General features: G+C 36.7%; 1 protein-coding gene across 1 annotated transcript in view; it reads right to left on the reverse strand.

Moving 5' to 3' along the window:
- The window catches only part of EYS (eyes shut homolog), a 671,723-nt gene that overhangs the window by 109,515 nt on the left and 546,559 nt on the right, over positions 1–15,649 (reverse strand). The window contains exons 30-31 of the mRNA XM_051778236.1: positions 10,365–10,473; positions 7,324–7,544 (exon numbers count right to left, since the gene is read on the reverse strand). Of these exons, the coding sequence (XP_051634196.1) occupies positions 7,324–7,544; positions 10,365–10,473 (330 nt within the window). The remainder of the gene's footprint in view (positions 1–7,323; positions 7,545–10,364; positions 10,474–15,649) is intronic.

The following is a 15,649-nucleotide window of genomic DNA, read 5'->3' on the forward strand; positions in this document are numbered from 1 at the left end:
ATTTCTTTGTCAAATCTTGCCTCCATACAACCATAATCTGAGGAATATAATACCTAAGAAATAAATTATCATAAAATGGGAATCTGTTTCTAATGCCAAAAGCAAGGCACATCTAGTTCAATTAATTCAGTCTTGAAACAGATATCCTAACAAAACTGTAGATTAGAACAATTTACTGTCTAAACTTCAAGGGCTAAAAGCCAGGATTAAAGTTTTAGGTTTCTGTTCTGATTTAAGGAAAATTAAGGTTAGAGAAATGTAGATTTAGTTCAAAAAAATTGTGCGGAGTTTTTATATGGCTCTTAAGCTGAATGCAATTCTTTCTACCAGAAAGGTCAGTCAAGGTAAATGAATTCTCTATCTGTTAATACCAAGTGTTAGGAATATTGGAGATGAAATTTTCTCTTTTGCTTACTTGACTTTCCTGTGAGAATATGATGTAACAAACATATATCCAACAGGATTTTTGGTCATTATGAGAAACTCAATGTAATTATCTTTCAAACTCCTTAAATATAAAAGATTTTTCTTAATAAGAATGGCATTATTTTTTCCAAACATAATGAGGATCCTGAAAGGATGAACATTCTCTCTTCCAGAAAAAGAAAAGAGTTTGGATATAAATTTGAATGAATTCTTTTCTTCACCAAGGTCAAATTTGAAGTAAGCATTAGAAAAAACAATATATTTCCAAATGTGAATCTCTTTCAGAAGTACTAAACTCCTGCTATATAATCTCATTAAAAGAACAGGATCCAAAAAATTCAAGTCCTCAGACTAGTTCCAAAACTTTTCCCTGAATAAGTCCATATGTTATAAATTCTGAAAAGATGTGAGAATGTACAATTCTCATCTGGAAATCTTCATTTGAAAATCAACTAAAATGGAATTTAGTCCCTTTGTTTGGTTTATCTTTCTGCAAGTCAAATACAGTGGAACTTAAAATATTAGTTATGAACTTAATATGGATATTAGTGACGTTAACTAGGATTTAGATTTGTAAAAAACTCAACAAACAGAAGATCTAGATAATATGTTGGCCTGAGTCTCTTAGTTTATAAAACAGATCTATAAAAAGTTTCTTGATATATGATCAATTCTGTTATTTCTGACTAACTGGTACCTTTCTTACACAGAAACACTTACATCTAAGGCAGTGATAGAAAATCCATGAGCAATTCCAAAAATTTGGTCTGCAATACTGTTATTAGTTTTCAGAGAAGCTTCAGTGTTCCTAGGTTTGAAAAGGGACACTTACTCGTTCTTGGGTAACAATTCTTATCTTTAGGTCAACAAGCACACAAACCAGATTTTGCAAGCTGGAAACAAACTGTAGCTCTGTCTTAGAAATGTGAGAAAAGAATTAATAAAGGCATACAAGCCTATCCTTAGATTAATTCCTTAAGCTGAAAGCTGCCATGACACACAGTTTTGGCTTATGGGCACAAGAAAGCACGAGAAGCATTTTTGGCATACGTCTGGGAAAGGGTCACCGTGACCATTCTTTGAAACAGAAAATGAGATGTAAAAAAATATTGAAAAGAACATTTCAGTATCTCCAAAGTCTACAGTTTAATCTCTTTACTTTTTTCTCTCCTAAAAAGTCATATTCATAATTACTTTTTCTGCTGTTTATTTTAGTTAATATTTAGGATACATACAAAAAACAGATCACCAAATTTATGAAGTAACTTCACCTGGTCTCCTCAGCATCTGCATCATATGATATTCTGTCACTTAAGTTCAACCATAAAATTACCTTTTACTTTCAAGAAAGCTAACCCAGAACTCATTCTATAACTTTTTTTTTTTTTTAAGAGACATTCAAAATGTTATCACATGAACTTGAAGAAACAGTTTGGATGGAATTTTTCATTTGGTGATCTACTCCTAAAGGCCTAAGAGGATTCCCCAGCATGCAGAAAATAGTTTATGAAATATGGTTTTAAATATGTATTTTCCTATTTGTAGCTGAAAAGGTAGCATCCAAATGAGATCTATATCTAGGAAGGTGTTGTGGTTTGAGAGGGCCCCCCTGGGGGGACTGAAAATGGTTTGCTTGAGAATGGCTCTTCCGATGCAGAGCCGATCAAAAGCTGCAATAATGCCTCTGTGAAATGACATATTTGATAGAACTGGAAGAGAAGGTGATTGCACAGTTAAAATTAGAGCTGTGAGGTAGTTGAGGGGCGTAGGGCCCCGTGGGGGCCAGGGGCCCTTTTCCCCCCCACCGGGTCCTGTCCAGCCAAGCTGGGCCCCTGGCCAAAAACATGCAGCTTCCAGAGAGAGAGAGAGAGAGAGAGACTCCCCAGGAGTTCTCCAGCTGGCCTCACCAACTTCCCTCACTGCAGAGGAGGGGTGGTGATAGGCTGGTTGGACTCTGCCAGCCCTGGCCCAGGAGGACTCCAGGCCGGCAGCCATGACTCTGAGCCGGCAGCAGCTCAGAGCAGAGAAGCCCCTGCGAAGAAGTGGCGGCAGCTACGGCCAGGGCTGAGACTGGGCTCCTGGCCAAAGATATGCAGCCAAGACCAGAAGAATTCCAGAGAGCAAGAGAAAAGCTGCCCAGAGAAGCAGAGCATGGCACAGAGCCAGACCGAGGAACACGGGAATGTCCCACTGGGAGAGCTTGCAACGGAGCAGAGAGAGAGAAACTTTAAGCAGTCTCGCTGCCCCTTCCCTGCCATGGAGGAGGGAGGGGGCGACTGGAGCTGAAACCGGAACAGCAGAGAAGGGCCAAAGGGCCCAGAGATGTCCTGCAAGCTAGACCAGGGTAGCAAGACCCTGAGTTTGCAGCAGCCAAAGCAGCAGAAGCAGCAGCAGTAGCAGCAATGAACTGGACAAGCAGAGAGTGTGCCTGCACCCAGGAGCTGAGCAGAGCAGAGAGAAGCCAAGTTTGGAACATTCTAGGGTAGGACTGAGCCAAAACCCCAGAACCTTTTGACCCTGGGAAGAGGGGTGGTCCCCTTGGAGAGGGATTCCCAGAGAGCAAACTCCCCGTGGAAGGAAACCTCCATGGAGCAGGGAATAAAGACTTAAAGCTTTAACTCCCTGTACTCCATGGTAAAGACATGGTGATAACAAGTGTTTCCCTCAAAGCTCATGGATGAACCCTCAGTGGGAGCCGAGCAGTTAGAGGCAGGGTTCTGAGGCCTAGCATTCTATAGGAGAGAGAGAGAGAAATTTTTCCAGCTATGGCAAATTGAAGCTGTAATCCTGAAAGTGAAGGACAGACTTCTTCTTCTTCTGGACTGATATGGGGGGAGAAGGGTGATTTTTGTAAATACATAGTTTGTCATCATAGGAAGCACTATTTAGAATTGGTGTATATATTATTCTATAGTTTCTATTCTGTTAGTAATAAATTTTGATATTATTTCCCCATACTGAGTCTGTTCTCCCTGTGTGAAACTTCTCTCACTCTTTTAGCAGATTTGTGGGTGTTTGAAAAATTGGGCCTGGGTCAAACCACAACAGAAGGTATCTCTTACATTATCAGAGGATGAAAATTGAAAAGTTACATCCCCTATATATTTTTGGTGATTACAGCATTCATAGCAGTTGAAATGTGAAGATAAGTGTCTCTCTATTGAAATTTATTGTTAATTGAGTTTGATTTTTCAGTCTTGGCTAATTGATTAACATTAATGGACCCATCTGCTGCATCAATACATGAGGAATAACAGCAGTAAGAATAATCACTGTAAGAATAGTTTGAGACACTGGAAACATGATTGTTTGTGGGAGAAATTAACTTTGAGATTGTACTCTACATTGTAAAAGTTAAGCTTGTAGGTGTTTACATTTTTTGAGTCTTTATACAATTTAAAACAATCATTAATCAAATACTACTGGTGTAGTGGCTGACATAATTGTCAAATCATTGGTGAGGTACTTTTGAGAGTTTCTTTCCCACACACAGATGTGTCTTCTTAATTAACTCTAAGCTTGGTTTGCAACATCTGCCTCATATGATCAGGATGCCACGTAGAATATTAAGAGGCTCCTAGGTTAATATTTCCATGCCCTTTTCAAACGCATCCAAATCTAATGAGTTTTGAATTCTGTAGAACATATGTATATGACAATCAAACCCTAAATTTACTGAATAGTTGTCATTTTTTTCCCCTTTAAAATTAACCAGTCTCTGAAATTTTACGTTAGCATAGATTTAAAGCGCAATAAAAGAGCTAGTGAACTTGAAAAAGTGCTTCTTAAAGGAGTAGAGCACTTACATAGGAGACTACCTTGTTTTTATATCTAATACAATAGTATCTGTGTAAAGAATTAAAAATTTGGTCTTGTACTGAACTACTCATTTGATACAGTGTATGTTTAGCTGCTCTTGAAACAGAATGACTTTTATTCTACTGTGATGGATTTGGCTGGGATAGAGTTAATTTTGTTCACAATAGCTGGTATGGGGCTGTGTTTAGGATTTGTGCTGAACACAGTGTTCATAACACAGGGATGTTTTTGTTATTACTGAGCAGCATTTGTGCAGAGTCAAGGCCTTTCTGCTCCTCACCCCACCCCACCAGCGAGGAGGCTGGGGGTGCACGAGGGGTTGGAAGGAGACACAGCCAAGACAGCTCATCCCCAACTGACCAAAGGCATATTCCAGACCATATGACATCATACTCAGCATATCAAGCTGGAGGAAGCAGGGGACATTCTGAGTGATGGTATTTGTCTTCCCAAGTCACCATTACACATAATAAAGCTCTGCTTTCCCATCACCAGTGTCCTACCTGGACAATCAGGGCTGGATCTGGCCCTGGTTCCCCTCTCTGGGTTAGATTCTGATCCCTCACCAGTGGACTGATATCCCAGCCCAGCCTCAGCCTGTTGCTATACCCAGGGATGTGCCCAATACCAAAGGGCTGGGTCTGCCCTGGTGCCCCACCTGGTGCAGGGCCCTGACCTGATATGACCCTGGGGAGCACCTGATGTAGCCAATGACCAGAACACAGGGAGTTGCTGGCCCCAGCTGCATTTGAAATTTTGTATCTGAACACCAGCTACATACTAGTCCCTGCCTCTTTCTACCAAAAAATACAAAGAAAACATTTTTTCTTGCAAATACATTTCTCATGCATAATTATAGTAATTAATAAGATGAACACTACATAGCATTTTTGTACTCAGTGGATGAGAAACAGCAAGTAACTTTCTTTTAAGAACAACAGTAAACAAGTGTTTCTTTTGAAAAAGACCTGCCTATTCTCAGAAGTATATGTTGATAAGGTCCAATTTTCATTATAGAACATGGGTGAGATGTTTCCCATGTAATAATTCATAGTCTTTCAGAAGCAAACCCACTAATTAGTTGCCAAACAGCTGAAGAATAACATGTACTGGAAAAAAATTTTTTCCTTTTTTTTTCCACTAAGCTGTGTAATTGAAACAACCGACAAAAATCTTACTATAGCATGATATAGCTCCCTCAGTGTTGATGCGTGAATCCTATCAGGTCCCATGGACTTATATATGTCCAGTGGTTTAAAAGTTCCCAAATCTGATTCTTGTCCCCTAGGTGTAAGTCTGCCTTTTCCAGACTTTCTCCTGCAGGAGAGGAATAGGATTCCTGAAGGCCAATTATCAATAAAGACTGAGGCAAAGAAAGCACTAAGTATTTCAGTCTTTTCTGAATCCTTTGTCACCAGAACTCCTGCACCATTCAGCAGCAAGCCTACATTTTGCCAAGTCTTCCTTTGGCAGCCGATATCCTTGTAGAAGCATTTGGTTTTGCTCTGCATGTCCCCCTGCCAGATCAGTCTCTAGATGGACTTTGGCTTTTCCCATATCTATGTAGCTGGATATTTTCTCTGTATTCTTCCCAAGTCACCTGGCCAAGCTTCTACCTCTTGTATGCTTCCTTTTGATATTTGAGTTTTGTCAGGAGCATCTTATTCACTGATGCAGGCTTCCTGACACTTGATTTCCTGCTCATTAGAATGAGTCGTTCTTGGGCATGGAGGAGGTAATCCCAGAAAATCAGTTGTCTGTCGTAGAAAATAGTGAAAATCATGATACTACAGAGCTGCTTATCCCTGGTTTGCACATGCCCAGTCTTCCATGACTCCTCTGAACAGAAGAGAAGTGAACCGTTTCAAAACAAAAGCATTTCTGAAAAGGACCTAGTCCAACAGTTAGAAAGCAGAAAGGCAGTAAAAAAACCAATGGTCTTGAATTATTCAGGACCCAAATTTAAATGAAAAAGTATTCTATAATTGTAGTTAACAGGCCAAGCAGTCCTGTCAATTGCTTGCTTGCTGAGATATAGTATAGATATGAATATAGTAAGGACCAACAGAGGAAAAAGGACTCATTTTCACCAGACTGGTAGGCAAATTGTGTATGCTTTCACAAAGTTGTTTTTGCTTTAATTTGTGCTTTAATCAAACAAGACCTAGAGATCAAAATCTGTTTGGTGTTATTTGTGTGCTCACATCAGTCAAGGGAGGCAGAGAAGCCCCTCAAAACTTTGTTCAAGGCCTCCTGAATCTAAGAAACACACAATAGTCATCAAAAGAACTTTAGGCTATGTTCTGTTTAGCATTTGCCTTGAAGCTGAAGTGCGATTTTTAAAAAAATTGGCAGCTACTTCACAAATTCTATCAATTCTAAACAAAAACGTGTTTCTAAATGCTGACTTCCTTAGACAATGATCAAGTTACTATGGCTTAAGAAGTTACTGTTCTACAACTGAACCATAATTCAACTGAACCATCATCCTCTGTTCTTTTAACTCATGTCTCTTTCAGACTCAGACTCCATTTCCTCTTTCAGCACGATGTACCTTAACTGTCAAAGGTTCTTTGACAATACTTTTTCACATGTGCTGGAGATGAATAAGTAGGTCAAGTAGGTCATTTGTTAGTGTTTTCATAGCATGATGACAAACATTTTGTACCCAGGAGCACATCAAGAAGATGAATGAGGGTACAAGGCCTAGTAAAAACACAGAGTTGTCAGGCTGAAGAATGAGATCTTATGTGCTTTCTGTCCAAGCTGTCTATACAAATGTTCTGATTTAGTCTTGTAGTGGAATTGATCTAATTGGTTGCAAAGGAATTCTGGCATCAACCAAATAGGTATGCTCCATTGACAGTGTAATTACATTTTATATCACTTTTCATGTAAGAAAATAAAGTATAAAATCTCTCTGGCTGGCATGAGGGTGTCATATTTTCTGTTTAAAATTATCCGGACAAAAGGTTGGTGATTATTTCATTATAGAGAAAATTATAATAATTTTTCATTAAGGACGAAACTACCGACCACAGAATGTAAATGGATGATGAGTAAAGAAATAACTCTTACCTAGTGCAGGTTCCACCATTGTGACATGGATGATAATCACATATTGGAACATTGCAGTTCTCAACATTCCTCCCTCCAAGAGCCTCATCTATGATGAACAACTCTTTGTGGTCAACTTGAAAATCCCTAATGCATCCTTTATAGCCATGTATCGGCCCAGCACATCGATGAACCTCTTCATGAACAGGAACATTTCCAAGGAAGATTGATCCAAAGGTGATCTGCAGAAACAAAAAGAGAATCATCAGAAAAGAATGTGATTTGTGAAGTTACTGTAAACAATGAATGAATAATAATTGCTGATAAAGGACATAGTAATTACTCGAAGATGGACAAAAACTATGATACTTGCTGAAAAGATTCTTTCTAAAAACGTGATTCTCTTTTTTAAAAACGTAATCCCTACAGAGAGAGTGGTTTAATGCATTTTCATATTTTCAAATATATGTTTCCCATGAAACACAAATTGGAATTCCCAGCCTTAATCACAACGAACATGGTAAGTTTTTCACATGGCTTCCCTCATCCTGTATGATGTGTTGTACATTCATGGTTGAGATTTGGTGCACAAACACCAAAGTTGTAGTCTTGAAGATATTTTCTTTAGTTCCTGGGATCTACAGGACCCCTATAAAATGAATACAGAAAAAAGATTTTAGGTGTTTTTTTGATGAATGACAGAAAACAGACTGCTATACTGAAGCCCAGGGGAAAAAAGGGAAATTTTCAAATTTCCAAATGCCTAGAACATCCTTATAAAGGCACTAGAGAAACAACCACAACTTTTTCCAGGCTGGGACTGACCAAATCACATCAGTGCTCACTATGGTAATTCCTGTTTTGCCTGACTTAAGATTCAAACCCTTGACCATCATATATAAAGCAAGTATGACTCATTTAGCACTGTGCATTCCACTGCTCAAGCTGATGCCTGACTTTCTGTAGTTCTGACATGGGGCTTCATTGTTCCTAAGTTTCTTTGCTAAATGTCTGTCAATTCTTAGGCATTGAAAAAAATAAGTACTTTTTCATAGGTGTGTCACTATGATGTATTTATTTGTACAATACCATCAATCCAGAAAGAGGGTGAAACCTAGACAATTCATGTCAAGCAGAAGTAAAAAAATGGAATAAGAAATATATCACAGCATGTGTGAAACGTGAGGAGATAATTTATAGTGAAGGGGCTCTTCACTACCGTATTCAGACATCAACTGTAAAGAACTAGGAACAGGAGGAAAACATCACATTGATTTATCTGGAATTCACACATTTGTATGATTTTTGTTTTGCTGTGTCCTGTATTGCCTTTGTCAGTCCCGAAGCTATGTTGCTGACAATTCCAAGTGAAATTTGGAGTTACGGTGAATGTGAATACTGCCAGATATTCCTCTACTTAGTGTCTTTCATTTTGAAGGGAAAGAGAAAAACACCTGCTTCTTTCAGAGTACGGATAAAATTAAATCAGATTTTTCATGTCAGAGGAATTCAAAGACATTGGCTCAGCACTTGTTGAATTAATTTCATATCACTTGACTTTATCCCCTTTCAAACAAAGCTATAAACCAGTGCAGTGAAAGACAAGATTTGTAAGTAGTGTTTGCAGACATTTTCTCTCTGCTTGTGAATCTGTTTCAAGAATTAATCAAAGTGTTGAACTGCATTATAAAGTGTCTTAAGTGATAAAGAAAAATGTTTTTAACAGTCCTCATGCAACACAATTTTTTTTACTATTGGACCTTTTTTACAAAAGCACTTACCTTGGGGGTAGATTCAGTGTACCCCAGAACAACTTCAGTAGGCTCTGCTCATTTTTTTGCATCAATGGATTTTATCATAATGTATTAGATGTTCTAACTCATGCTAGTACAGTATAATACACATTCTTTCTGTAAAGGTTACATTCTGAATTTAACTGACTTAACCAGAATATATTTTAAGGAGGCACACAGAAAGAATTCCTGTAAGTCTTGTTAATAATATAACAGCTTAATATAGCACCAAATCAAAATTTTGTTTAATATACTAATATTTCAAATACTAATTTGAAAATATGCTATTTTCCTTGGAGCCTGAGTGCTAAAAACGATTAGCTCGACCAGTAATGGGAAGATATCTACTAGTCGTCTTAGAGATAAGAAATTTCTTTTTTTTCTTTCTTTCTTTGATTGTGTACTTTGCAAAGAAAATAGGGGCTCTGGGAGATTAGGAGCAGATCTGTAAAGTGTAGTAGTCATGAGGATGCAACATTCATAATAGATACCATGCAAGGGAAGAAATTCTTTTACAAACCAGTGGTGCATACTGTGAGTTGCACAGCATGATTAGCATCTCTACAGGTAACCGGCCTGCCTTCTGGTGAACAAACTTATAAAGCAAGCTGCCAATCACAGTTTAAATTCTCAAGTCTAAAAACATTTTAAATGTATCATGCAGAAATAATCTTGTGATGAAAGAATGCATAACAAAGAGAGGCAATAACATGGAGACAAAGAATAACAGAAAAAATCAAGATTTGGGAAATCTACCTATTGACCATTTAGAATGAGTCTTCTGATACCAGTTTCAAAATGGAGACTGATGCTTTTGCAATACTATTCAGAAGTGAAGTCCTAGCAAGAATTCTGAAACCAGGTTAAATCACTGATGATCATAACTGTCTTCCACTAGTTCTAGTGTGGTTTGCAACTAGAAAGTAACTAGAATTACTGCTTAGCAATATCTTAATTGTTTCTAACACCATGGCCTTAGGTAAACGACATCGCTTATATATGTTTTCCTTTCATACCATCAGTGGCCTTTCCATGGACTTTGGGCAACTGAAATAGAAGTTTCAGAGTTAGGTAAACTTAAGAAATAAGTGGAAATAGTATGGATGCTTGATGTGAAAAAACCTATTAAAGAGAAACTAAGTACATTTAATGATAACTGAAGAGGAGTTTTTTAGTTAGAATACCTCCTCTCCGTTGAAAATAATGAAGTACATATGTTGATAAAATGTTAAAAGCATATAGCTATTTTTTGATGTCTTTCAGACTGACCTGAGATGCTTGAGGTGAGAAAGAGAGTCTGTGCTGTACAGGAGGATTTCCATCTGCAGCCATTTCAATCAGACAGTAACCTTCAGGACTGCTCACAGGCAACATGTAGCTGGAAGGAAACAGATCTCATTACTGTTTGTGTTGTTGACTACAGAGTATTCAAACCTCTCACAGCAAAGGCAAAGTGAAAAAGATGCTTATGCCTCCATAAAGGATGACAATCTTTGGACAATATAATTCCAGTTTCATGGCTACTTGAACTACCCAGGAGACAAAAGATGTAAGTTTCTTTTACTAATGTCTCTCTGCTATTTGCTTTCTTACTGTTCTTGATTCTAGTGTTTTAAATGTATACAGAGACAAAGAAGAAAGAGATCTTTAAATACATAGGTGGGTATTGACAAATTTTAAGTGCTAACTGCAGCTGACATATGGTCTCCCTAGTATAGAGAGTTGTTGGACAAGTAACATCAATGTTGAATGATGTTGAACAGCCTAGGTTGAAATTTCCTTTTCCTACCCTAGAGGGGAAACAGAAATGGAATAAAGAATGAAAGGCTGCATATCTCTGAGCAGAAGAATTACACTGTGATCTAGTTATCACTACTTGGAAACCGTGTTGTTAAGGTAAACTCTGGTACTGAGCTTCATAGATAAAGAAGAATATAAGGTTAAGGGAATTTGTGAAGTAAATACTGGTGAATATTCAATAAAACACTGAAAATTCTTCAGCTTCTTTTCATGATGAGATCTGATAAAATGTTATTAATATTATCACCAATAAAAATTCAACCCCAAAAGGATGATTTTGAAAAATACTGATTTTTTACTTAGAAAGGAAATTTGCATAAACATTATCACAGCAAATGCAGAATAAGACAATAGCAGTCCATAGATTCTTTAAAACTGAGCTCTGCTATTTCTGTAGAAATGCTTTTGAATTCCACTTGGCTTCTCTTTCAATTTTTATGTACTTTCAAAGAGAATGTGTTGGGCCCCTTTTTGGGAAGGATGTTAAGGTTTGCTGACCACATGTACTCTGCACGGGAAACTGCTCAGTCAAATCCATATAACAAGGTTTCCAGAGTAAGGCTTTTAACAAGAACAATGTTATATCTTTGTGTAATATTTCACAAATGTTACACAACAGACTTTACAAAATATTCTGAAAAAAAAATTAAACACTAATATCACCTGCCAAATTTTCTATTTTTTTGTTAGTTGAATAAATGGTAAAGGACAATGATAAGAATCTCATAAATTAGTTCATGTTGAAATAGATGAATTTTTATTTTAGGCCACAGGTATATGAAAGAATTAAAATATTTTAAAGCCCATTATGTTCCTCACACTAGAAGCATATATTGCTAATCATAGGAATGACCTCAGAATTGACAAGGACAAATTTACTCCTAGAGAAATCACGTAAAGACATACCATACTCTCAAATGCCTACTTTTTTGTGTATCACCACCTGGTTGGTTGTGTGCAGTTGCTGTAGCATGATTTATCCCTGGTTGTGCCTTGACCTTTGTTTTTCTGCTCCTGTGTCTAAAGTCTTACTGTTTTATCCTCCTGTCTGTAGATTCATTATGAAATTTGGAGTTTCAGTTTTCACTTCTGAAGTTACTGGGAACATTGTGTTGACATAAATGGATATAGTATTAGGCCCCTAGTGAATATTTATAAATTCACTGCAATGCAGTTATTTCTGAGTGAGCAGCACAAAACCGATATGTCTACTAACACAAGCCTCATAGCCAGTATACATCTACATCAGCTGCTGATGCACTCATATTAATAAATCCTACCTTTGCAATGGTTATATCACTCCTGGTTTCAGAGATAAATCAGTCAATACCAACTCATTGACTTTTTACTGTGTTCTGCTGCGTGGGGTTGAAATGTGCTAAATTATTTCATCTTGGTAAGTATGCAAAACTTGTCTTATTTTTGAATCTTTCTTTTGAAGCTCTGAGATATTTGAATGGCATCTTCTATTATCCCCTTTTGAAATGTGATCTAGACTCATAGACTATTAAAATAAGTTTGAAATATATTCATTTGTATTTATTATTTTAGGTTGAAACAGGAGCCAGGCCTAAAAGAGTTAACTGAGATCTCTCGGCCTGCTAAGAAACCCCAATATCTGTTTTGCTAGAAGAACATTTTAGGAGCACTGCTTAATATCATGTTCTGTTCTGCTCACTGGACCAAAGGCCGCCTTATAGAAAGAATGAGAGTAGTACACACATAGTAATAAATTAGGTAAACTAGATGTTTGAATAAGATATAGAAGGCCCAGAGCCAGGATTTTGCAAGCTTGAAGAATTCAGGTCACCTAATCGAATAGGTCAAATTGAGGAAGACGTCCATGGCAACCACCAGAGGGATGAAGGCTCGAGGAGAAGACTCCCACAGTAGAAGACTGTATGTGTCTGGAATGACTACTTATTAATATGTATGTTTAATGATGTAACAATGTATCTAAAGTGTATAAAATGGCTTGCTTTTGCACTTTCAAGTTGAGCAAGTTTGTCCAGCGAGAGCTGGCTTGCTCCCAACATTGAATAAACAAATACCTTGCTCCTTAAAGATACAAAAGTCTCTGAGCAGTTCTTCATGCCAGATTTTTCGGCATCAGGTTAAAATTATTTTTTTTTCTAAACAACCCCTTACATCACATACTATAATAGTCCAGCCCACAAAGAAAAAAAGCTTAAGTGATGCGGCAAAGTTAATAAAGAAGAATGTTCACCTAGTGAAAAAGAAAAGAACCATATGGTCTATGTAAGTTTGACAATCTTCAAGCAATTAGCCATCCAAGTCAAATTCAGCATTGTAAATTTTTGTTGCAAATGTCTGGTATTCACACATTCTCACTGTTTTGCACACATAATTTCCCTTGTTTTGATCTTTTGCTAGAGAAAAAAAATGGAAAATTAAAACCCTAATTTAGGTGCCACTAAAATAAACCTTAAAGATTGCTTGATGTTGACATGGTCTTCACTGATGTATCTTTATGTAGACAAGCCCAAGTATCATAAATCCATATAGATAATTACACAGTCATCCCTACTCAGGCATAAGTTTAAAGAAATATTTCAGAAAAAAGAATCCACTTAAAAAAGCCCCAGTATCTATAAACAGCAGCTATTACACAGTGATTTTGGTCATTGGGTCTTGACTTCACGAGGGACACAGAGTTGCCTTTTTTTTTTTTTTTTTTTTAATATACAGCAATGAACTGTCAAAGAGCAGCCCTGATTTATTTGATGTCAGTCAGTAGATTAGTGACTGAGTTCTGAGAATAAAACCACAGACCACAAGCAGCAGCCTTCTGCCCTGTATTCTAGAGTGCATATTTAGGAATGCTACCACTGCTTTCTTCAGCATCTGATCCTTTCTCTGTAAGGATTTCCAAAGAAGTCATACTTGAAATTTCTCTCTGTCTTATGTCATAGAAAGGAAAAACTCATTTGAAATATGAACAAAATGAATATTTTTCATGCTTACATCACCACAAAATTAGGACTGTTTGAATTTGCCAGATTACTTAAATATGCTTAGAATAGCTTTAAGAAAGCAATAGAGCATGGAAAATTACTGTCCAAAAGACAGTTTTCTTAGAAAATTATGAAAATAATGAAAAATGGCAATTAAACCATAAATCCTGTCTCTGTCTTTATTATACCTGTTAAATCCACAAAGTGTTACAATATAGACATATGCAAAACATGATCATATTAGTTTTTTAAAACAATGATGGAAAAAAGAATGCACTTGAAATATTTTGTGGCAGAAATTACCTGAATTAAAATACCACTTATCTTTCTCTAACATGATAATATTTTTCTTATAATCTATGTTTAAATCTGTCTTACTCATGCAACTGAATAAATGCAGTTATATTATTTCATGCATCTCGTAAAAGATTGAAATCCATTATCCACATTAGAAAAGAAAAAATGGAACTGATGATTTATTCTCTTGACATTTTTTCTTTATTTTTCTAATTAACCTTGTATTATGAGATACTGACCTCACATTAAGAACACCTGAGATGAAAGTGGCTAATCACTGACATCTTTTAATTTTGAAGTATTTTTAGTTCAATTGTGATTTTTCACTCGTTTAGATGCTGAAGGCATTTCAGTCCATCTGCCTCACATCTCAGTGGCATATTCTGGTTGTGTTCAAAGCCAGCATATTTTTATCTCCAGAGACAGTGACAGGAGAGAATGCAATATGATTCCTATGGCAGAATAACTTTGTCAGGCACCAGAATTGTAATTCATGCACATCACATTCATAATGATATAAAAAGGATTAACAGAGGAGTAAAGAACTGGGTGTGTGGGGAGTAGTTATGGGAAATGTGTGTGTATGTGGGATGTATGGCAATGTTATGCACAATAATCTAAGTACGTCTGGAGCCATGTGGAGCCCAGCCTGTTCCTGTAGATGCTAAGGTATAGGCCTGATGTAGTCAAATATATATTTCCAAAAATTTGAAATAAAATGTTCAGCCTTCTTATTTTTATTTATCTAAGAATAACATGATTTTTTTCATAGCTGCTCTCGCTTTTATATAAACTCGTTAAGAACAAGAACTACAAAGGCTTTACAATTTACAAAAGACTCATGGACCTCAACAGGTGCAAACCAGAAATTACATACAGTGATTAATGTCATCACTAGTTACCTCTTGATTAATTCTGTGCATGAACACCAAATTTCTAACCAAGTGTAATGTTTACCTCACACACTCATGACACAATTTTGGATATTAAGTATTGGATCAATTTAGGTCTGGAAATTATATTCAAAGAAATCCTCTTACGCTAGCTAAGATAAGGGCACCTCTAAATCAAATGTTTTAGCTTAAATTGTCACAGCTACTTCTCCAGGTGGAAATACAATCATACTTTTTTTCCTTTCAAGCTAGTCACCAGATGGCACTAAAGGAGCACAGTAGAAAGCATGAATGCAAAATTCATACTAATGTCTCTTCTAATAATAGGAAAGACTGACTTAAGCCCTAATTGATAGCATGATTGCTTCAGCTTCCAGTTTATATCAAGGGAAACACAGTAAAGTATCTTAAACTGATTACATATTTGACGATATGGATGAGAATAGGTCAGGAGACTGGAATTTCTAGAAGACTTTTAACTGCTTTCATGCATTATAATTATCTAATGTAATAATGTAAAAATTGCACATTCATGGTTATGTAAACATGCTTAAGAAAATGCAGTTTATAGCAATTATATTTTCTCTAT

The sequence above is a fragment of the Manacus candei genome, unplaced genomic scaffold (assembly GCF_025592945.1).
Source record: "Manacus candei isolate 608988 ecotype Guabito, Panama unplaced genomic scaffold, ASM2559294v1 h1tg000011l, whole genome shotgun sequence".
NCBI classification, from domain to species: Eukaryota; Metazoa; Chordata; class Aves; order Passeriformes; family Pipridae; genus Manacus; species Manacus candei.